The 24,300-nt window shown below is 47.2% G+C and overlaps 1 protein-coding gene across 1 annotated transcript in view; it reads right to left on the bottom strand.

The window, feature by feature from the left end:
- LOC8025144 (Krueppel-like factor 5) overlaps positions 1-24,300 on the bottom strand; it is a 48,105-nt gene that overhangs the window by 17,887 nt on the left and 5,918 nt on the right. The window contains exon 2 of the mRNA XM_040208167.3: positions 9,433-9,513. Coding sequence (XP_040064101.2) covers positions 9,433-9,513 — 81 coding nt within the window. The remainder of the gene's footprint in view (positions 1-9,432; positions 9,514-24,300) is intronic.

Genomic DNA, 24,300 nt, shown 5'->3' with positions numbered 1-24,300 from the left:
GGGCGCTTCCAGGATCAGTAGGTCTCTGGGGCGGCCGCGGCGCCCACAAAGGACAAAGACCAGCTGGACCGGAAGGTGAAGCCCGAGCCCGATTTGGACGCGCACTGTCGGCTCTCTGGACTTCAAGGTCGCCTCTGGCACAAAAGGGTTCCGAAGGAACCGGGTTTTACGAGGGGGACCAAAAACGACGCCACGCTGCGCCCGGTTGCCGCCGTGGCCTTGAGCTTCGAGCTCGGTCAGTTGTGGTCCAGGAAGCAAAAGCAAAAAAGCAAAAAAGAAGCGGGCCTACCGCTGGAACGAGGCGCAAAAGTGACAATGGATACCCCCTGGACGAAGAAGGGGAAAGGAAGGGAAAGAGGGTCAGTGTGTTTTGGGGATGGCCAAATGGGATTCCAGGAAAGTCCCCGAGCCCCTTTCGTGCCGGTATGGCGACTGGTTTCCTGTTCCTGGTGAGCGGCGAGCGGGTTTTCCTCAAGGGAGGAAGGGGGGCTGCTATTCCCAAACAAGCCTCGTTTTTCTAAATTGTGTGGGCCGTCGCTGTTTGGAACGTACAACCGCCCTCCCTTTTCTACCTCCCTCTCGGACCGGCCGAGTTGAAAGAAAACAGAATGAACCCACCTACGCTCGCGCGAGTCTGTTTGTGTCTTGTTGGTTCCAGAAGGGGGACAGCGTAGAAGCCCTAGCTGCAGAAAGGCTCCGAGGGAGTCGGCGAAAGTTCTGCCAGCGGTGCTTCGTCATTCTGACGCTTTCGGTTTTTGGGGGAACTCGAGAAAGGGGAGGGTTTCCCTCCAGCTTTGCCAATCGGCACGGGACCCCCCCCCCCCCCCCCCCCCTTTTTTTTTTTTTTTTTTCTCTCTTTCGGGACAGTTTTTACGTTGCTGATGCTACGTTGTCGGTTTTCTTTACGGCTTCTTCTTGGGCAGTTTCGGTATCTGCCGCTCCGCGGAGGAAGCTCCTCCATTCACGAAGCGGGAAACCGGAAGAAGCTCTGACGGTTTTCCGCTTACGGACTGGGACCAGCGTCCACTTGCGTAACGACCTCTGTCCCGCTCCCCCTGAGCTGATAAAGGAGTGCGTGTGTTCCCTGTTAGCATTGGCTGTCGGCTGAGATTCGACGCCTGGAAGGAATGGAGGCCAGTAGGCCTTCTGCTATGGGTTGGCGGACATCTGGTATCGTTTGCGACCGGCATTTTTTTCTGTGAGCGGAAGGCAAGCCCCTGCTTCCTCGTTGTAGGGAGTATGCGTGGATTTTCATCGGACTCAGGCAGGCGCTCATCGACGCTTCTACATTTTGTTCGGATATGTCACAATTCATTAAAAAAAAACAAAAAAAAAACAACAACAACGAATACGTTTGACACCATGAATGGTAATATGTTTGCTTGTAAAACGGTCTCTCTTTGGTATGTTACGAAGGTTCTGTAAATACATACAATTTAGACGTCCTGTGTTACTGCGTCACGTGAGCACCAGGAAAGCACTCTGGTCACGTGACGTCACGTCATGGTGTCACCTGACGTCACGGTCACGCGTCGAGACGTCAGGTCTCATCATGGGAAATCACGACGTCATTGACGTTACTTTCCGGGCGCATACACGAAAGCACTAAGAGCTACCCCTATGAATCCTGCGCATTTAATAGTCTCTATTTAAAGACTAATGGGGGAGCATAAGTGAAATAAATGCACTCTTTTGATTCGCCTTCAAGATCGCTCACTCCGTGCGAGTCGGGCTCAACAGCCTCGCGTCCTTGAGTGAACGAGAGAAAATGAACAAACCTACACGTGGAGATAACAGCCGATTATATGTTTTCTGCTTGTAGCGTTGTTGTTTGCAGCCGCGTAAGCATGTACCGCGTCTCCGGAGAGCTACACAAAGAAGAAAAAAAAGAAAGTCCGGGAAAACTGAAACCGTCTCAACGGGAAGGCAGACAAGTTGCGCATTTATCCCAAGACGAGAACCCGACGCCCGCAGCTGTGTGCGTCTCAAATGGCGCTTCTTTTGTGCATGGCCTCCGAACCGAAAGAAGCAGTGAACAATGGAAATGCCCCGTTTAGTGCGGGTTGTCCGCTACTGCGCACGGAACCGTAACTCGACAACGGGAGGAAGCGAGTAGGGCTGTATGTCGCAGATATGCAACGCGCACGTGCCCAAACCAACTTTTATGTGTTTTTTTTGTTCTTTTTTTCATTTACAGAGCTAAACTCCGTTTCACCGTAACTTGGCAAGCAGCGAAGGCAATGCGGAGCGCTAAGTTCGTATGCTTCTGCAGGCGCTCTGGTGACGTCATAGCACCGAGCCCTGATTGACTGTGATTTGAGGATAGTGGATAGACCTGGAAGGCAGCTTGCTTTGAGGTTTACCCACTATTTTTCAATCAGAGCCAATCAGGGCTCGGTGCCATGACGTAACAACAACCCCTGCAAAACAATCAGACGGCCTTGCGCTTCGCATTGCCCCAGTAAGCCAAAAGACCGATCTCACCAAGCATTCGGCGCACGCGTGTCACCGCCATAAGTTCCCTGGATGCGTCGCGGCAGCGGTGGCGTAGCCAAACTGGCTGGTGAGATTCGTCTATTGGGGCGTCGAAGACGGGAGCGTGACAGCGTATCGTCGGAGTACTCTCTTACCGGGGAGAGCTTTAACGAGGTTCGATCCTCCTTCACTCTGATTGACCCGAGGAGGGCCGCAGCCTTCACTCTTGGCAGAGTTTCCGTTGCAACCGTCCCAATTCTAACCGGTAAACAACGGATCTATTAGGTCATATATAGGTACCCTGTGTTGCTCTTAACACCTGGTTCAGTAATCAGGCTAAACGGTTTCTATCCGAATGTCATCGGCTCACAACGAAAGCTCTGGAGAAACATGCACGAAGGCTTACAAAGCCAGCGACCCACTTCGCAGACTATGTCGAAATGGGACGCTAACCGCCAGCGTCTTGCGCTGAATTCATCGGCGAATTTCTCCAGAATGCTCTCGGCGCGTACAACGCGTGTGACCAATGGATGCCCTTCAGTGTAATGTTTGCGTCCGCTTTTTCGTGTTTTCTTGGCAAGGTGTTTAAAGACGGCACCTGGGACACGCAATAGCGTCGTGCTTTAGCCTAAACCAATGTGTGGCGCCTGACAGGCAGATCGGAACGCAAAACTTGCAGCGCATTTGCGAGTCAGCTCTGCTTCTCTTTTTCAGCCTCGGAACGTTTCGCACAAGACGTACAGTCTCCAGCAATATGAAAGACCCATTCGTTTACAGACAGCTCATGCGGTGTTACCAAGCACACGCTGGCTTATAGGCACCTTATTTTCAGACCGAGTATAAGACAAAGATATCATTTATTTTCTCGCCGTCAGCAACGTGCGCGGCGCGCATGGCGAAAGCGAATCCTGCACAGACGCCTGAAGGTGCATCGTCGAATGGGTTCTCGGATGGTCAGAGACTGTACAGCTCGTAGCACGCGGCCGTTGACTCCTGCTTGTCTTTGTAACCGAACCACGGATCAGTTTAACTTTATCCTAGCAAAAGTAAAGGTATGGAATAGTACTCGACGAAACGGTTCAAAATATTCCATTGAATCAACGACCAGAGAGATCAATCAACTCTGAAAGACATATCGCGCATCTGCCGCCGAGTCACGTAGGTGCATACCAAACCAAAGTGCAATGAGCTCCCCTTTGGAATTCGCTGCACCTGTGTCGATATATAAATCGCAGTTGCCATGCTTTCGTGCTCTAACCACTTTATGTTGGCGAAATGATGTGTAGACCATAGAAAATAGGGTGTGTGTCTGTCTGTGCGTTGGTGACCTGAAGCGTTGGCTGCTCTCGAAGGACTGGGGGCCCAAACAACTTGCACCACAATCCCGGACCTCATAGTTGAATGTTATGGCCGTACATTGACAGACTAAACACCCTAGATCGGTAACTTTTAGGAAGAAGGCATGTGTAAAGTGTGTGAGGTGCGCGGAATTGTTTCTACTCGTGCATGCAGCAGCACGAGGCTGGTGATGGGAAAACGCGGGGGACATTCTAATCGTCTGTTTACATAAAAAAAAAGAAAAAAAAATCAATCAACATGTATATACAGCTGGGAGACTCGTCGCCCCTGTGAGGCAGACCAAGTTAACACACACACAACCCATTTTTTATTTTTTTTTTGCTATTTCACGAGTAAGCGTAGACTTTGAAACGTTCCTTGGCTTAAACATAGAAGAAAACGAGACCTGCGTGCGGTAGAATCCGCAGTTAAATACGAGTGCAAGCTTGAAGCCACGGTCCCGCTGCTAAACATTGTAAAAGAGGCAGTCTGCAGATTCTGTCTGAAGCATGTTTCTTCCATGCACATGCTTCGAAGATACTTGAGGCCTGTTCGCGGATAATTCTGTCAGCATGTCCGCGGAGAAACTCCGTGTCTTTTGTACGACGGATATAAGCAGTGTTCCTGCGACTTTATGCTTTTTCAGTTTTGTTATTTAAGCTTAGACTGTTTCCTATGCAGAGTAGAGATCACAAATCCGAAGTCATGATCTCGCTTAGTGCCGCTTATATCAGGTATTCTCCAGAATAGTAAATAAAAAAAAATATTAAAACGATATTTGTTGTATCGAAAGGAAAACTGGTGGTTATTTTTTTATTATTTATTTTTGTAGAACGTTGAGGTGAGCCGATGTTTCTGATATTACATGTTCGACTAAATTGATGTGGCTGTCTATTGTAAGTTACGAAGCTACCAAACTGGAGAATCTTAAGGGATTCTGTTTTCGCGGAGCGGCTAGTGGTATTGGGAGTTCTTTCACTGTTAATTTGAAGCGTGCTTTTTGAAGATCGCTCCTGAAGCTTGCTGGTCGGATCGAACCTTCCAAAAAAATTAAAGAGGTTTACAACTCTCTGTAACGTAAAATTAGAGCGCAGCTCTTGAGGAGGAGGAGGGGAAGGTACGGAGGAAAAGGTATGCCCCCTCTCCTCCTCCTCCTCCGTACCTTCCCCTCCTCCTCTTCCGCACGTGACGTCGATTCTCCCGCTAAATCTAGCGGACAAACTGAATTTGTTCATAGGTGACGTGACCCCAGTCACGTATCGTCATTTTCCCCGCTAAATTTAGCGAGGAAACTGAATTGGTGGAGGTCGCGCGACGACAATTTTCCCGCTAAATTTACCAGGGAAACTGAATTCGTGTATAGGCGACGTGACATCAAGTCATGTGACGTCATTTTCCCCGCTAAAGTTAGTGGGGAAACTGAATTGGTGTTGAGGTCACATGACGTCAACCTTCCCGCTAAATTTAGCGCGGTTACACCGACGCCGCGAAACCCGGAAACAGGCGCCCCCTAAGAGCTGCGCTCTAAAAAAAATGATTCTACCGAAAACTATCGCAAGACGGCGAATTCGACTGATGATCACGCACGAAATAAACCGCAGGATCACGGCTCGTTCGCAGTGCGCGATTTGTTTAGCCGGTGACGGCGGACGCGCAAAGGTGAAGAGCCCCGTCGTGACGGTGCACTTTTGTCGCCGCTCGATTGGCTCGGACGAACCGTAGCGTCGGTTGCGCTCACACTTACGTTCACATTAGCCGCTTCAACCGTACCCGCAAAGCGTTGCGCAACGAAAAAGCGGGAGGACCCGCTTCGCGGTGGCGATTCACACGCCAGTGAGTGTGAATGCAGCCTAAGGCTACATACACGCTTCAGCGTCCGAATCGTCACCGCGAAGCGGGCCCGCTCGTTTTCATAATCGAATACACGTGAAGTTTGTATTGCGTCTTTAAGCGACCGGGTTCGCAACCGCTTTGCGTACGCGGTTCAGTCGTCATGTGTGAACGCGGCGTCAGTGCGCAATATGCGCCGAGAAAGTGAGAGAGAGAGATTAGGCGACAAGAGCGCGCTGTGACGCGCCGAGCGCCGATTGGAGAGATTAGCGGGTAGGCATAAAGCTGCACTCGTCGAAGGCGCCAGAACGCAGAACTCCGGTCTTTGGCTTTCGCATTCGAACGCGTTCGACGTATGCGGTGGAGACGCGGGCAGCTAGCTTTAGGTCTACCCGCTATCCTTCCCAATCAGAGGTCCGCGTTCTGACGTCCCGGCACGCTATCGTCTCTTACCCTCCCGTACTTACTCGGTGCATAGCGGGCGTTCCAACTTCCATTTACAATTTAGAAAAGCAACCTCTCCCGAGAACATGCTATTGAACAAGCAACAGGTCGCGCCAAGAGCCCGACTTTTTTTCTTTTCGTGTCAGGAGCAGCGTTAGCTTATTTCTTGCCCTTTGTGAGCTTACGCTTCAGATAGGACCAACGCAAGACACGCTAAGGTGGTACGGTGCCGTCAATATCGTCTAAGGGGAGGGTGAACACGGGTCTTGACCCCTGGGTCACCTCGGGACTGTGACCTCGAGAGAGAGGGAGGGAAAAGACGCTGCAGAGATTAAGGTAAAAAAGGAGAAGTGGGCCGTGTCAAGTGCACGTGCTCGGCGCACGTTACCTGCCACATGCTCCGCCCCCTCCCCTACTCCCCCGATCCACCCGCACCCATTATATAAAAAATCGAGCTTTCTTCGGGGAGCGATTTAAGGGGGATCCAGGCGCGGCATTGTAGTCTTAGGGTCAGCGGGCGGTGCCTAAGGGACGTTGGCACGTCTTTGACCTCTGCCGTATGGCGATCCTTTGCCGCCGCTTCGACAGTGTTTTTTTTTTTTTTAATGCATTTATCTGGGTTTAGTTGTAGGAAACGTGGCGCAAACAAAATTCTAGGGAAGACTTTAGTTTTTTTTTCTTGGCGGACGTAGGGCACTGGAGATGGTGCGTTATCGTCGACGGTTTGGGCAAATGGTTCTTTCTCCAGCGGCGACGGATCACTGCGGGCGGTGCGCGGCGGGGTTTCAGCGTCGCGATATTATGCGCGACGAAAAGGCTCCTTTAACCCTAAGCTGATAGTGCGGTGGAAGCTACGCACCCGCCGGACCAATCAGCAGCCTCTCTTTGAACATGAAGCCGATACTGAGACCGAGGGCTGGGTTCAAGACGTTGTCTTCGCCATGTTGTGGCTTTTTTTTTTTTTTTTTCGCCTACTACCGTAAAATGTTTTTCCTTCTTCCGCCCCAGTCTCGGGTTAATAGCGTTTTAAACCGTTCCGATGACTCCGATAACGATTCCTGATACTTCGCCACCGCCTTTGCGCATGCGTCGTATCGTTATCGGGGGATATTGGAGATTATCGGAACAATCTACTAAGACTAATATTGCAACGGTGAACTTCCGCCATCTCGCCTGCACACTAGAGAGTTTTAGGGAACCGTTTTTGGCGCATCCGATACGGTACGATGAGCCTTCCGGTGCGAACTGCGCATGCGCTGCCACAGAAGACTCGCGCATGCGCAGTTTGTACCGGAGGTACCATCGCACCGTATCACATGCGCGAAAACGGTTCCCTAAAACTCCCTAGTGTCTGCAGACTGTCTTTTTAATGATGTATTAGCAGCGTGGCCCCAGGCCCTTATCTGTACTTAACAAATTTCTACGCGGCGGTATGGAAGCGTGGTCACGTGGTGAAAGGTACACGGATTACCTGTCCAACGTGCACGTAGCTTCCACTGCTGTGTGAGCTTGGGGTTGAACTTCGAGAAGGGAGAGTTCGGAAAAAAAAGGGAAAACGGGAGAAAGAGACGCAAGGGAGCCGGAGGGCGGAGTAAACAAACTGGATCGGAGTAAGGACCTTGGTATTTTATTTTTTTATCGCTGTGATTTTTTTTTTTTTATGTGTAGGAATGGTACAAGATGGGTCTGAAGAAGTTGGAGGGGGTTGGATGGGTCTTCCTTTCAATTGAACCGGGAGTTTTTTTGTGTTTTTTCCCCCCCTCTTTTCTTTGGTCTGGGCGATGGGTTGAAGCTTCTATCGAATCGGAGGCAACAGACGGGAGAAGGGGGATTTAAAAGCGAACGGTGCCTAGCAGCTGGTGTTATGTGCACTGTGCCAAGTAGACTTCGTTGCGGTTCTTTTTTTACAATATTCCTTTTTTTTTTGTTTATTGATTTGTATTTAAGCGATCTGCTGTTACGAAAGTAAGATTTGACCTCTTGCAGAGGTTATTCCATCGTCGCCATTCCAAGAAGTGTTGATTTCCCTCGTTCAATGTTTCTTTCTCTTCTTTTTTTTTTTCCTTATTTCGTGTATCGGTTTTTCTTTAAATGTTTTTTTTCGAGCGTCTATACTTGGGATGATATTTGATGATGATTCTTTGTCGGCAGTGCGGTGGCTTCTCTTGTCTCGTTGCTCCTGTTCACACCGCGACGCTGTTAGCGCGCGAGCAAGCCATCGCCGGTTTTTTTACCCCTCATTATTGAAGGACTAGCCATCACAACTACTATTGTGGTGGAAAGTGCTCAGTTGGAGTACTAACCTAAGTGCTAAATGTTGATGCCCTCCGGTAATTTTCTTAAGTACAATGCGGAAAAGACCCCAAGTCATGTTCATGCTAATAGTGTCGTGCACTGCGCAGTGTTACATGTTTTATTTTATTAGTTTTTTTTGTATATTCCAGAGTGTCTGTTGAAAGGGGAAAGCGGAACAACATCTCGTGGATAACAAGGCCTAGTGCTTACTTTTAACCCCTCACGGACGCGAGCGCTGGGTCAGCGTTCGAACTGGACTCGTGTTGGCCTTCTTTAGATGACGTAAAACGTCGAGCACTGTGGCCTTGTTATAGGAGTTGCTCGAGGGGGCTTGAGGACGACAAAAAGAGTTCCGAGATTTCTTCACTCAATTGTCCTCGCACTCGTAGTTTAAAGCCGATATGACCTTTGTGCCCATAATCACATCGTGCGAGTTTGAAGACCAAGATAAAATAAAATCTCAGTTTCGAAACTCGTTGCGTCACTGTGAACGTACTTCGGATAATTTCATAACCACTCGTTTATGCAATGCACTCTCGCTTCGAAGCCTAATTTACTATTCTTTTTTTGCTTCTTCTAGAACAAAGTTAGTTTCATAACCGCTTGGTCGTAAGTTAACCATGAACATAATGCATTCCTCCTGCATCGCAGCTGCTTTGCTGTCTCGCCTGTGCGAAAACTACGTCTCTCTTTGGTAACTTTAGGGTGCTATAATGAGTTGGGTAACTTATTAAACAGCTTTCGATGCTGCTAGTGCTAAATCAATTGCACTTGATGTATTCGACGGAACGCGAAGGGCTTTGAAGAAGAACAATCTCGAAAGCACTTTAGACGCTTCGAAACGCGACAACACCGGATATTCCCTATGCTTTCGCACGATTACAGTCAATGGCGATTCGAGCAAAAAAGCAAAGCGTGGCTTAGTTGTCAGTAAGTATAGTTTACGAATTTCGGGGGAAATTCCGTGAATGCGTTTGGTTTTGCGAGGAGGGGGTGCGTTGTGCGAGTGTCGAGGACGCATGTTTCGATCTCGGTACGGGATCCACTTACCCGATAGCGGCCTTGCCAGGACGCTTCCCGGTGCCTGGAGTAAGGCCAGGCGGAGTTGTTGGGTCCCGGTCGGAGGTTATCCTGCGCGGGAAAGAAAGACCAGGATGAAAAATTGAAACGAACACCTACGCGTACACACTCAGTGCATCAACCGGACTTTGTTAAGTTACTCATTACAACAAGGAATCAAATGACTCGTTATCGATTAGTCTGTAAAGTAATTTTGGAATCATTTGTATACGTTTAATAAAAAAAGTAATTGCGAGAGTCTCTTGATTACTTTTAGCACTCTTATCCGTTGCTATTTTCCCCTTCCCTCTTTTAATGGCACTCTTTGCTTCTACCAAGGTATACTTGAACCGAGTTTCCGATGGGAGGACGTTCCACCGAAATTGGTGAATTAAGAAGATAAGTAGCTTGTAATTCGGTGATTCTAGCCGAATAATGGACGACACGAATAACCAGCTTCAAACCAGTAGAAAAACGTGTCGATTTCTTTAAGTCTGAAGTAATCAAAAAGCTAACAACTGCCTTGCAAAAAAAAAAAAAAAAACAAGAAACGGAGAATTAGTTTTGTTTAAGTAACCTAATTGAATACTTTTTAACCGATACTAGTTGTCATTGTATTCGATTTCTTTCTTTCGAGTAACTTGTACAAGACTGGCACGAACGCAATAAAATAACGCAACAGTTCCAGAAAACAGAAAAGGGGGGGGGGGGGGGGGAGGGGGGATAGGGGAACGGTTACCAAATGCGCAATAGGTCAAAACAATTACGCAGGATCCCGAATGAACCGTTGGGTAAATGGATAAAACCCAACCACTTACTAAACTTTGTGTTAGTGCGCACGCTGTCATCTCTTTGTCTGCTGGACTGCGAAAAGCACTCTGAGCATGCGCAATAGGCCTCTTCTGCGGAATCTGTGGACGCCTCGCACGCCACCAAAGTCCAATGACTCGGGATAACGACTATTATTTTTTTTTTTCGCGGGGGATTTAAAAACAGAATAGATCAGCTGGCTAAAATGCGGACCAGACCCGACGCGCACTCACAACTCGTCCACGAAAAAAGGCAAAGTGATCTCCAATTTGTATGGGTGTACGAGAATTTGCAAGAAACTCGATTTTTTGCGAGGTGAGCGTTTGCACGACCCACTTTAACTAAGTAGCCGTTCGAACAAACGCAAAGTGAGATGCGCGGTAACTGATTCTCGAGCGCCACTCCTGCTGGTCGCGGTACCTCCGACTTCGAGATGTCGGCGTCTCAGACAATCTAAAGTTTCGACGTCTCCCGCGATCTAACCGAACCTAAAGATGCATATGTATTTTATTTTTTATCGCGTTTTCTGTTTTCTTTACGGGCTAAAATGAAGACCGAAACTTTACGAGCGAACATCCGGCAATTCCCGGTCTAGGGTACGGAATGTTTCTTGCCCTCCCTCTCTCTCTCTCTCAAACCTAAGCCACCAAAACCCAATTTCGTTCACGACTCTCTTCTTTTTTTTATTTCTATTTTTGCGGTTCCTTTACCCTCACCACCTTTTGATTGTTAACTTCCCTTCTCCCCGCGGTCTTTCTCGCTAAACCCCGGAATGAAAGTTGGGATCGCGTTCTGCCGTTCACCCCAAGGCTGGCAGTGTGGTGGAAGTTAGGCGCCCGATGGACCAATCAAACGTCTGTATGTCATCACGTGATCCCACTCTGGCCCCGTACCGACGCGGAGGTACCGGGATTGGGCGACGAAAGGGAGTCAGCTTATTGGCCGGGCGAGCGCTCCAGCTCCCACTCCACTTTCGGTCTTGGGGATGAACGCAGCGTAGTATAAAATATAAAAGAAAGGAGGAAATAGAGAAGCTAGGGATGGGGAGGGGGGATAAGGAAGCTGGGGAGAAAAAGGAGAGCAGGCTAAGAGCCTTAGCATTATTGTTCTTGGCAGCACCCGAGCTTTCTTTGCTAGGGGTGCTCGCTCCCGCCGCCGCCGGGATATAGCGGGGATTTAAATTTATGCACGCGGGGTCTGCGTTTTATATTCCAGCCAGCCAGGGACGCTGCAGGTATAGCGACAGGTCCATTTCCCTTTCTTCCTTTTATGGCATCCTCCTCTCCTTTTTGGTATTACTCTACCTTCTCTCTCTCTCTCTTCTCGCTTTCTCTGGCGAGACTTTCGCGTAGCGTGAGAGAATCTCAGCTCCGTTTGTTTGATGGTGCTCCGTCCGCGCAACGGTTTTTTCTCCCTTGCGGCGGGATTTGCATAAAGCGGATTTTGCTGCGGGACCTGTATTATTAGAACGGCGTATCCTCAATCTTGCGTGCAGTGCTCCCCGGAAATTGACAATATCTGGCTCTGCGTTCCCTAAATCTTTCTTCCCCCTCTCGACAGCTTTCCTTTTTTTTCCTGTAAATTGCGTTTGGTACATTTTATGCAGTACTTGACTGGGAGGCTTTTGCGTTTTGTTATTCAATTTCTCTTTCCCCACTTAAAATATTTTTATTCCCATTTTTTTCTTCTCTTTAAGTTGTACTTGGGTATGCAATGTTGTTTCAATCGATATTTTTTTGTGTATGTTTGTGTATTGCTGCGTGCCGGCTCTTCTATCTTGACTTGAGTTGTTGTCGCCGAAAAAGTGCAGAATAATAAATAAGAAAAAATAAATGCGGAGCAAGTAGAGACGAAACGGTTTGGGGGTTGTCAGGTTACGTCGTCTTACGTAAGGAAAGTGCCTGTTCTCGTCGTCTGCTTTGTGTCTGCAGGTCCGTACCTAGGCCGGATATTGGAACTTGGGGGTTTCCTCTTTATAGGTATAATGCGATCGTCGATGATGTCGAATTCGTTTCGTGTACATTTACACAAAGGGAAATTATTTTATACGCATTTTGCACTGCGGTGATTGGACGCCAAGACGACGTTAACATTGCAAAATCGCTAACAATTCAGAATTACGTCTGTATCATCTAGAACGTGTTGGCACAACTGGAATCTGGGACAGTTGGGCCGGAACCAACAGTGTCATAGGCTATATATATATATATATATATATATATATATATATATATATATATATATATATATATATATATATATATATAAAGCCTATCAAGGAGCTCGCAGCTTCTTTGCGTCCGAAGCAACAGTGGACATCATCGTCCCATCTACTGCAAGCATCTCCGTACAGCCGTACGTAACGGAGGGCATTCAGCTGTTCAAGACGTAGTCAATTTTCGGTCAAGGTTTTTTTTTGCTTTTTTGTTTTTTTTGTTTACGTCTTTAGCACAAGTAACAGTTGCTGGACTTCCGCAATATGTACGAGTGCAGTAGACACGCCCAACGTCGGTTGGCGTAAGATTTCATTGTTTGCAAACAAGGCAGAAAAAAAAAGAAAAGAAGAAAAAAAAACGTAGCTCTGATAGTGGCCAGTCACCGACCTTGAACTTGCCACTCATGCAAACAAACCCGTCCCCCTTCAGCAGACCACTGGGTTGCGATGTCGGCGTCCGCGTAAGCACCCCGTGCACTTTCCTTTTTGTGTTGGAATTGCTTATCCTACATTTTTCAAGCTTAGTTTGATTGCTTTATAAAAGGGCAATTGTCTTGTTGCGCTGCAAAACTTTGCGTAAATAATGTCACGAAAGGCGATCCATCCCGGCGTGGACGGCGCTGAAAGGACGCTAAAACCTGATTCCCACGATGACATTCTGCTCGCTTGGTAAACAGAATCGCAAACAGAATCGGATCATAGTAAGCAGGACAAATCGGCGGTCCCCACCGGTGATAATAATGATCGTCACCTTATATCTGCCGTTTACAGCGAGCCGATATACCCAACAGACACTTCAGTTTACAAATCTCTAGAGGTCTACAGTTACTTCGTAATCCATTTACCGCGCCAGTTATCTGCTTATGTCATTGTTTGGGCGGAGTCAGACACGAGGTGCTACGTCAGTTTTCGACGTGAACTCGGATCCGATCAAACGCTTCGTAACCCAGGATGTTGGATGGACGGATCATAAAAAGGCGGTAGCTTGCGCCACCTAGCCATTGACGATCGCCAAAAATGGCGATCACCAATGTTGCTTGGTGGATCCTTGAAGTTTCTGGGTTTTAGTCAAGAGTGACTGCTTCGTTCGAAAACTACAAGAAGCGAACTATCTTCTACCGAAATAGTTAGTCAACCGAGGTTTTCTTAATGCAGGCTTAATTTAGATCCAGCAGAGGTGTGGGAGGGCTATGTTATCACGTGGACAACGTTCTTGAATTGACCCGGATTTTGTCCAGCAGGACTGATATTCAATATAACGAATTATCCGAAACTTCGAATTAATGGAAATTCGAAAGCGGAATCGAATTTTTTGGTCAATCGCTATTTGATTTGAATTTGAAACTCGAATATTCGCACGCCTCTAATAACCATTGAAATTAACACGACGTTTAAAAAAAGGAAACTATATATATATATATATATATATATATATATATATATTGCAACGAAAGTAAGGAAATAAGAAAATATATCTGGCTAAATGGCAAGGTCTTCCGCTCAGTGCACAATACGTACATTTTCTTCGCTAAAAATTTGGAAAAAGAAATGTATTTTTCTGTCGAGTAAGTGCGCCTTAGGCTCGAAACTCACGCGACCGCTTATAGCCCTTTGTGTTTTCTAGGTTGACGTATAAATGTGCAGAGATAAAAAAAAAAAAAATAAACCTTGAGAGTAGAAAAACGCCTGGCTGCTTGGCCGAATCGAACAGCCGAGGTTTTTTATGTGTATTTTTTTTTATTGTAAGGATGGAAAAAATAAGAAAGAAGCAATGCCTGTTTCCTTTGCAGCGCTAGCTTTGGCACATGAGTAAATAGTGACGCCACAATATAAATACGTGTCGGATTCTAGAATATTGTTTTAGGAAACTCATTCTATTAACATCTCGTTTTCCGAGCCAAATATAATCTGACAGTCTACCGTGTGGTGTACAAATTAAATACGAGAAATGCAACTGTGACAAAATACCGATCTTGGTATGCTTAGCTGGGCAGACCACCACGGCGGCATGCAAGTATATATGGGGTTCTCTGTGCACGTTAATATCTCGAAGCTAAATAAAAATAGCAATGTTAAATTCTGGTCATTTGTTACGAGTCTTAAATTCCCCCAAAATTGGACAGAAATGACGTGTAAACAGACGAAACGTACCGCCTGACCCGATGTTGGACATGCAAATCTAAACAGTTGTAAATACATCGAAATGACCTCGCTGAGAACTGCTTCAAGCAGAAATGTGAACATGTGGATGTTTGAAAATCTTTTTAGAGCCTCCTCAAATATTCATACGCGAGCACGAATATTGGAAAAGTTTCTTTTTTGTAGTTTTGGTGGATCGTAGGCGATAATCTTGATATAACCATATCTAATACTCTGCCGGCGCCTTTACACATTCATCGTATTGTTATCAGAGTTATCGGACACAATCTACTAAAACTCCCTGATAAACATTGGTTTCGTGCGTATTGCACTCCAATGCAGCAAAAAAATTCGATACGTGGCAAAAAAAAAAAAGCGATCAAGGAAAAATTGACTTATGTTTTTGTTTTCTTTACAGCACAAGTGTTGTTTTCGATCGATTGTTCCTCCGTAGGAGCGAATGCAAGAAAAAGAAGACGAATACAACGAAATTCACTTACACGGTTTCGAACCGTTAAGCAGCAGTCGCCCTGCTACAACAGACGGTCTGCAGACACTAGGGAAGTTCTAGGGACCCGTTCTAGGGAACTAGTGAGTTTTAGGGAACCTCAGGTAAGAACTGCGCATGCGCTACAACAAAAGACTCGCGCATGCGCAGTTCGTACCGGAGGGGCCCATCGTACGGTATAGGACGTGCCAAATACGGTTCCCTAAACCTCCCCGCTCTCTGGGGCGCGTTTCTTCTTTTGTTTGACTGTCCTAGATTCACATTGGTTACAAAAAACTAACTGGAGATCTGCGGATAAATCTGCCATCAGTCTGGCTCCGGAATTTGAGTATTTGCCAAGTGGAGGCGCGCACGCAAATGCTTAGGTAAAATTAAAAAAAAAAATACAATGATTGACGCTCCCGGTTGTTATTTGATCTGCTGGCCGCTGAGCCCGATTTTTATGTTATTTGATTCTGACCGGCGCTGAATGCAACAGATGTCTTGACCACTCCCCCACGAACCTCTTCGAGTGTTTATAAACAAAGCGTGTACTACGAGAGCGGGGTCAGTCTCTACTATAACACGTGTTTATTTTTTTTTTTCAAAAGTGAACACAATATTGATATTACCTGTTTTTTTTTTTTTCATTATGAACGCAAACAGTTTATTTTTGCGGTGCTAACCCAAAGAGAGAGAGAGAAAAAAATTGTTTCATGGTTACATTAAAGTACACACGCAGCTTCGAAAAGAAATACTTCCTTTTCTAACTTCTAAATTACTTTTCATTCATTTTTAGTTTCCTACTACATGCACGTGATATGTTCTATTTGCGCTCTTTCGAACGGACTGCATCGATTTCTTGACTGGCTTTCAATGAAATGTGTAGAGAAGAAGGAAACACACAAACGCGGCTGAAAAGTGTCACAGTGTAAAGAAGCATGCCATAGGCAAAATGCAGTGTTGACTATGACTGCAGCGTTCTACGGAACGGCGTTTCAAGGAACGACGTTCGTGGAACGCGTCGCTTGTAGGAGGAACGATGGAACGCCGCCGTTCCCTTTGCATCGGTGGAACGGGCAATCGTCGCGTTGTTGAGGGAACGGCACGAGAAACGGCGTTTCGTTTTTATTTATTTATTTTTTTTTTTTTTGTGGTTCGTATACTTGCAATGTTACCCGGTTTCAGGAGGCATGTAGGCCCTCTGTTATCGACTGTTTCTAACTCCGACGCCGAGGGATGGACACGTGTCCGTGCGATCGCCGAAGACAAAGAACTGGCACGAATGTGATCGTCGCTACACGACACGTAGTTAGATGTGGGTACTTTTCCCTAGCTCGCCCTATTATTTTATCTATCCATTATCTCTCCCAATATTTCATTAGAATGCTCAAAGGTGGCGCTAACGTTCTAATATTAGAAAAGTAACGGGAACGCGTTCCTTTCGAACCACAGGAACTTCTTAGAGAAACTCGTTCCAAGAGTAAAAAGGAACGAGGAACGAGCTTCCATTCCTGTTTTGATGCAACGTGTACTAGTACTGACTACTGCGATGCAGTATGATAAAATGGACCTTTAGCGAGCGCCATCTGGCGCGTTGTCTGCGAACTATAAATGGTAGGCAGCCCCCAGATGCCCCCGTCCGTCAGGATACATTGGCATCGCGCCGTTGTATCGGGTTTTTATTCTTTTTCTCGCGATATACAAGTTACAACCGATGCTCAAAAAAAAAAAAAAAGAAGAGACAATTTTTAAAGTAGACTAAACACGATGCGAAGGTGTTGGCCGTGCGGGACAGTCACCTTCGAAAACGTCGATAATAGGAAGAGATGGTCAGGGGACAGGGTATACAGGTGGCTATTCCGAATAAAACCATGTAGCGAATGGCTTGCACGGGACGCTACTCCGCCCCTCCTTCTGGTAGCAAGAAGCGCCTTGTTAACGCTGCGCAAGCAGTGGTCCGTGGCAAAACATGCGTATCGGAGAGCGCCGAACATACCTGGACAATCCGAAAGCGCTGAGTCACCGCCGTCGCCCGAGGAGGCTCCAAGTTAAAGATATCCTCCGATCCGGGCTCAGGGAAATAAACCGGTTCTCTGCTCCTTTCCGGATTCTTCGGGATTCGGAAATCGGGCAGAGGCCCCGTGCCACTCGCCGCAATAACGGCTGCCATCCTTTTTTTTTTTTTTTTTCTTCTTATACCTCGCAGAACACACTAAGCTCGCGGACACTTTTAGGCACAATTCACAGCGGAGCACACTGTCTCGTCAACAAAATGCCGTACATCCATGTACGGTTGTTGCCCGTGAACCAAGTGGGAAAGAGATTGACTGAAGAACGACTGTTTTGCGACGGAATTCTCCATTGGTGGTTCGTAGAATCACGTGATCCTTAAACATTTTTTTTTTTTTTTTTACAGTCGTCAAGCTCATCATCGCCTCTCGCCGATCGCTATTCTTCGTACTTCGATTGTTGCAGATCTCCTCGACTCCTACGAAAGAACGCGACGCTATCACCCTTGCGTTTCTCAACAGCCTGGCGAAGAAAGTTTTTTTTGTTTGATCGATTCTCACCAGTTGCGTCATGACTTACCAAATGAGCGACGCTTAACAAACCATACTCGCAGGGTGCATGATAATAAAGGGGCTCTAAACCACTTTCTGCGATAGTCTATTTATGGTCACAACTAACTAAGAACGAAAAGCATAAAAAAAAAAGAATTTATGCGTGACATATTTTTCTATTAAAATCGGTAGCAAATATTGATTACGTCGCAACTATCGCTGACACTAGAGGGCGCCGTCGGACGAGAAGAAGTAGGGCTTCTTCTCGTCCGACGGCGCCCTCTGGCGTCTGCAGCAGTTCCAATGTAATCGAACAGTCATACCGATTTTTACAGAGAAATCGGCCACACATGACTGTAATGTTTGCTGTTTTAGGATGCTTAGAGCCCACAGATTGAGTTATGGCCCCAAAAGCCGGGGTCACACTGCTTATGCAGCATACAAAAGACAGTCTGCGTACAGATTCGAACGCGAGTCACCGCGAGATCCGTGCTTCGAATGCCGCGTGGCGATGAGTTCAAGCAGGAAACTTGCCAAGTGGCATTCGAACCCCGGGTATTGCGGTGACTCGTGTTTGCAGACTGTTGTTTGTATGATGTTGGAGTAGTGTGACCCCGGCATAAATAGACTATCTTAGGAAATGATTCTCTACCTCTTTAAACACTATGTTCACATCCATCGGACTAAAAAAAAAAAAGAAAAAAATTACGTTTGCGAGTAGCACGATCATAATCTACAAACGCACAAAAGCAAAATATGTCTCTTCGCAAGCGTTTTTTGTTTCTCTCTTTTTTAATCTTTAATGTCGTTTTTAGGCTTATTCTAATACCGGGTGGTGTCAAAATTTACCCAGAACAAAACTTCAGCAAGTGCTCCATCCCCATTTACGTTTCTCTTTACTTCCCCGTTCGACCCGAACTATTCTCACACAAAACAAGAAAACGCAGAGAAAGAAAAAAAAAATATGGTGGTTCTGATTCATCTTTACGTTGCTTAGTCATCAGCGCCATCTGTCGCTATACCAAACTCGAAGGAAGTTACACTGGACGATTCAGAACAACCCTTCGTCGTCCCACGCTTATGCACGCTCTTTTCTTTTATTTTTTATTGCTATTATTGTGTCTAAAGTTCTCTCTTCCGTTTGTAAGAAAGCTGCTCATTGGCGCTGGAATCTTGACAAGAAGAGACTCGTGCGAACGGCAAACGCATACACAAAAGAAAACTTAAAAAAAAAAAAAGAACGAAAGAGCTGCCGCATGGAGCTTGCACACATGTTTCCCAGCGCTGCTTGAGAAGTGGAAGCGGGGAGGCCGATGCGATGCCTTTAATCGCAACCAGGCGTTCTGCCAAGTTCACAGGACTGACTGGCCTGCCTCCGAGGCGCTGCCGAAGAGACGGGAACGTTGCGTTCGTTTCGCAATCAAGGGCTTATATACTGCTGCTGGAAGTTCAGTGGTGACAGCATCGCGCGCTTTTATCGACGAGGTGCGGAAATGTAGGCATGAAGCTGACGCGAGGCGTTTACTGCGGAAAAACCATTTAGCGACAAGATCGAATTATACGGCGTGCGGCGGCGCTACTGTCGGCACTGCGCATACGCAGACGCCTCACTTCTCTGGATGGATGGACGGACGCTAACGGCTGTGCCCTTTATAACGGGCGGTAGCTTGCGCCCCCTAGCCTAAAAATTAAGAACAAAGAGTATGATTTCTTTTCATCGCCAATTCGCCTGCCCTCTGCAATTTCGTAACTATCACCAGGCGGTGTGGGACATCAGGAGAATATCACCGGGATGAACTTTCGGATCTGGTTCGTGCGCACGCACGTTGCCCACACTTGGAGTGGGCAAACGAGCGCTGTATTTGTCAACGGTGTTTTAATCGTTGTTTATCAACAAAAGGCATGGAAACTCAAACTCCTTCAATGTGGAAAACTCTTCAAACTCTACAAGCGGAAAGCATGAGACTGGCTCGTTCTTTGAGTCGTCTGTCTCGATCGAGCGCGGGGCAGGGTTTGGACGTGAGTGCCGAGTCAGCGTTGGGCTTGGATTCGTGCTCGTTTTGGCGCTTCGATGCTTGAGCTTGAGCCCCTATCCGAACTCTGACGCGACGTTCGCGGCTGTGTTAGCCGACCGCTGCGCGATAGAAACGCAAACCATTAATTGATGTTGTTCGTCCTCACGGGTTTAGTTCCAAGCTTAGCCGCTAGGGGCCCGACGCGTCGACTTCCTGGCAGCTCCATGTTACTCCATACTCAATGAGATTGCGGCATTAGCCGATAAGACCGCCAAAACAACAAATCAGAACTAACGTAAGAAAGCGTCCACATCATAAACCACGCCCTGTGTTTTTTAAGCTATCAATGACTACAGCTTGAAACATTTTTTTTTTCAGGACAAATTCTTATAGTATTTTTGCAATAACAATGACCCAGTTTTTGTGAGTACTGAAGCGTTTCTTCCCCTCCTGCACTGAGTTTTCAAGCGTAGGCCAGGGCTTTTATGGCGTTAGAGGCTTTCTGGAATCACTGCTGTGCGACTTATCCGTCACTGAGAGAATACATACAGAAACGGAGACAACGAGATATATTTCATGGGCAAAGAAGAACGTGCTGAAATGTTTGGTCGAGCTTAAAAAAAGAGAAGACGGGATGACTAATGTTTTGGCTTTTAAAATGCTTAGGACGTGTAGGCTGAATCTGCGTCCTAAAGAAGATATGGAAAGGGATGGGCTTGTTTGAAAACAAAGCACCAGCGCAGTTGGTCGAGCACAATTGTTTCGGCAGAGGCTCTCTTCGTCCGAATAGTACCCGAATGTTCTGAATATAACCGAAACGAACTGGCTCCATCATCTTTATCATTATGGTACGTATTATAGAAGAGCGGTGTTCTTGAATTAAGGTTCCGGTTGGCTCCAACATCCGGGCGGCGGGAAGTCGTGTTCGACTTCGTAGGAGTTCTGGTTAGCCCGCGCAGTGCCTCCTTATCGCGTGAGTCGCGAATGTCAAACACGTGTTATCCTCACTCTTGGACGCGCTGCGATAAGAAGAGAAACGAAAAGCCCATTTCGGTTTCTCCGGCCCGGTCGGTATTTCGGCGCCTTGGAAGCCAGCGTCGCCGAAACTGCGGTTATCCTTTTTTTCTTCGTCTCTTTATTCTTCTCTCTTTCTCTCTCTCTCCGTGTAAGCCTACTTGCCACTCTTGAATGAAATAGAGGGACCCTCAACGTCGTAAATAAGCGCGTTATCTTCGCCGAAGCTGGTTCCCCGGAGAGGCGAGACTTCGTCGGGATGGCTCACGTGTTTCGGCCGCGAACGAAAAAGAGCGTCAGAAGGCGAGACTTTCTTTTTTTTTTTTTTTCTTCTCGATTTAGTCGACAAGATTCTCAGCACTCTCTATGCGCACGCGCGCGCATGTCTCTATTAATCACCTTCTCAAATAAAGATTGTTGGAAGTCCTTTTTCTTTTTTTTTAACGGCGACAGCTGTGTTTTTGTCTAGGCTTCGTAGCGGATCTCGGTGTGTGTGTGTGTGTGTGTGTGTGTGTGCGTGTGTGCGTGTGTGTTTGTGTGTGTGCGGCGTGGCTCGCTAAATTTAGAGGGAAATCAGTGTCGCGTGACTCTGCGACGTCACGTGTAGCGTTTCCTCACCAAATTGAGTGGCAAAGTTGCTTTGTTAAATTTAGCGGGAAAACGGACGCCACAAAGCTTGGGGTGACTATGTGTCATCGCTGTCATCTGACACTATGTCACGTGGCGTCACAGTTTCTCGTCAATGTCAGCGTTCTTGATATTGTGCACGCTATCCGGCCACTGGGCCAGCTCGCTAAGAAACAGCGTCTCACATGAGACTGGGGAAAACGAGAGCACTGCCAAAGCTATAGCGCACAAGCTGAGCGAGATTCAAACTGCGTTTCAGGACGCTCGCGCGCCCCAACCTTTGTGCGTTGCTTTCTTTCACCCTGTCTCGGCTGAGACGCTGTCCTTTTTTATAGCAAGCCGGCGCAAGGCCGGCTTGCTAGAACAGCGTCTCAAGAAGCAGAGCAATAGGAGAACACAAATAAGTGACGGGAGGCAAGGACGATAATGGACCTTTTCCAAAAACCGACGGCACCAGGCGGTGGCTGCACGAACTAAAAATCGAGGAAGTGACCTACCTGCGCTACCAATCGATAATGGGAGCTACGCTACCAGTTGCTTCGCTCTCTGAGCTGCGTCGCGCGCCCAACGCAACTTTAAAGAGGGAAATCCGTAGCGTCCACCGAAACGCCGTATTTTTCTTTCCGTCCACTTTCTTTGTTTGTGTAACGCAATTATATATATGCTGCAATTACGTGTTCTACTCGTCGATCTAAAGCCTCATTCCGATTTTCCTCGATTTTTCGTGCCGACTTCCTCCGCTTGGCATCGGGCGCTCGCGCGTGCGCAGAACGCTTCTCGGAAAAGGTCCATTGGGTTGCAAAAAAAGGGAAGGAAGAGCAAATGGACCTGAAGTTGAGACCCCCCCCGCAAGAGTGTATCTGGGAGTTGGACGATTCCAATTAGAGGGGAAGGAAACGTGCGCTTGGCGGCAAAAAGACGAGGTTCGGAAAATCGGTTGTGCCGTAAGCCTGCGGGCGTTTGGGGCGGCAAGCACCAAAAACTGTCCTCAGCGAAAAGCACTCGCTGAGGGCAGCTGAAGGAAAGAGAATCGCTTTAGAGATGCTGCGCTTTGTTACATCTCCGTGCGCCGTGGGCGAACTACCATGCACGGCGGGCACGGACACAAACGTCCCCATCATCCCAGTTGGCGGGACCGGCTTGGCCAAGCAGGGTAACCCAAAATTTAGTTTCTCTTTGTTTTTTTCCCCTTTCACTCCAGACGGTTTCAGCAGCAGTTTTTACTTTGCCCTTCCCGTATCAGTGCTTTGGACTTCTTCTCGAGTTGCCAGACGATTTGGCGGTCGTGTTTGCAATATTTTTTGAACTTAAATCGGAGAAGCAACTGTAACGACCTTACTCTTTACAGTTATACTTTCGAAAGACAGTAACCCTGTTACAGTTACAGGCTATTTTCACGAAGCAGTAGCGAGTTACAGTTACAAGTTACCGAAAAAAGAAACTAGTTACCGGTAACGCGTTACTAGTAACTACTTATTGCCCAAGACTGGTTCCACCCCTAAAAGAGCGTGAAGCGACAACGCGGCGAACGGCTGATGAACCTCGCCCGGCGGCACGTTCGCCTTTCGCGCGGCGCCCACAGCCGCTCTGCCGACGCCCCGTGTAGAGGGCGAATTCGCCTCTTTTTCGTAGCATTTTCGCTGCACATTCGCTGCGGTCGCCATCGTACGAAGGACACAATAACAGATTTGTCTGCGGACATGCCTGAGTATCTTCGAAGAGCGTTTGCTTCGCATACTTATGTGTGCTTCTAACATATCCCCAGACACTTTTCGTGTGCACAATGTAAAAAAAAAAAAACAAAAAAAACAAAAAATGTCATGCAAGAAAAAAAAAAAAAAAAAAAAAAAAACTCCTCAGTTAGTGCCTGCAGATTGCTGTTTGTACGACGTACTAGCGATGCTACCGCGGCTGTAAAGCATTTGAGTAAGATCTACGAGATGCGTGGCGATAAGAACGCTATCGTGTCAATGATCAAAAGATGGATTAGTCAATTGGTTGCATCACGCCGTTGCAGAGTATTAAAGTGAATAAAGGAAGAAAAAAAAAAGAGAGAAGAGGCGGACAGGTAAACGGTGTTGCGGTTCCCATTTCAGGCGTCTTGATAAGGTTGAGGAGATAGAGGCATTCCATCGGCCTGACCGGCTCGATTTCTCTCGTCGCTGTAACGTTCGCGACGAACCATCGCTAAGCTGGAGTAACCCTTAGAGAACCTTGAGCCGTCGTATAGGGCCGAAACTACGGCATACCTCCATGTTGCCAATTTGCAAGTATAGGTCGCACACGCCAATCTCGTTTTTCGACACCTTCCTGAGCCGAGTTTGCACCGAATACTAACACGTCCAATCTGGGGAGTATACGTGTGCCCGCAATGGCGGACTTTGGTGTCGCCGTAGCTGCTACTAGATGGCTCACTCTTTTGGAAAAAAAAAAAAAAAAAAAAAAGGTCTATTGTCGCTGTACACAGCTTTGCAGTAACTCGGAGCCTAGCCGAAGCTTCCATCTGGCGGAGTCAACGTGAACCGGCAATTACCCGGGCATTACCAGTTAACAGGAAGCTGTAATTTGGCCAAACGCGAACTTCGACGACAGCGACGCTTCTGGTCGCGGACGTCGCTTGTACCTACAGATGGTGCGTAATAACCAAGTAGTGACGTGAACACTTGAAGCGTTACGATTGGAATCGATTTCCTTGGGTCGAAAGATCATTTCTGCTTCGTCATTCGCCGAGACTCTCTCTCTCTCTCCGTGGATTGCAGAGATTGACTCCTCCAAGTGCTTTACAGGAAAGTCAACGCACTGGATATCTTAGAGTGTAATAGTCGTGACGTGCGAGATATTATAGAAATGAGTTGCAATCGGAGTAAGTCCGCGATGAAGATCCGTTCTTAACGTGGCATCGACTGTATCTTATCGCCCTACACGTGTCCGCACGTCATTTTTGACCGACCGGATCATTTGATCGCTTCTTAGAATTGCCGTTTTGTT

The sequence above is a fragment of the Ixodes scapularis genome, unplaced genomic scaffold (genome assembly GCF_016920785.2).
Source record: "Ixodes scapularis isolate PalLabHiFi unplaced genomic scaffold, ASM1692078v2 PGA_scaffold13__105_contigs__length_92229423, whole genome shotgun sequence".
In the NCBI taxonomy this organism is placed as follows: Eukaryota; Metazoa; Arthropoda; class Arachnida; order Ixodida; family Ixodidae; genus Ixodes; species Ixodes scapularis.
The sequence above is the reverse complement of the archived record's forward strand: the minus strand, read 5'-3'. Positions and strand labels throughout refer to the sequence as shown.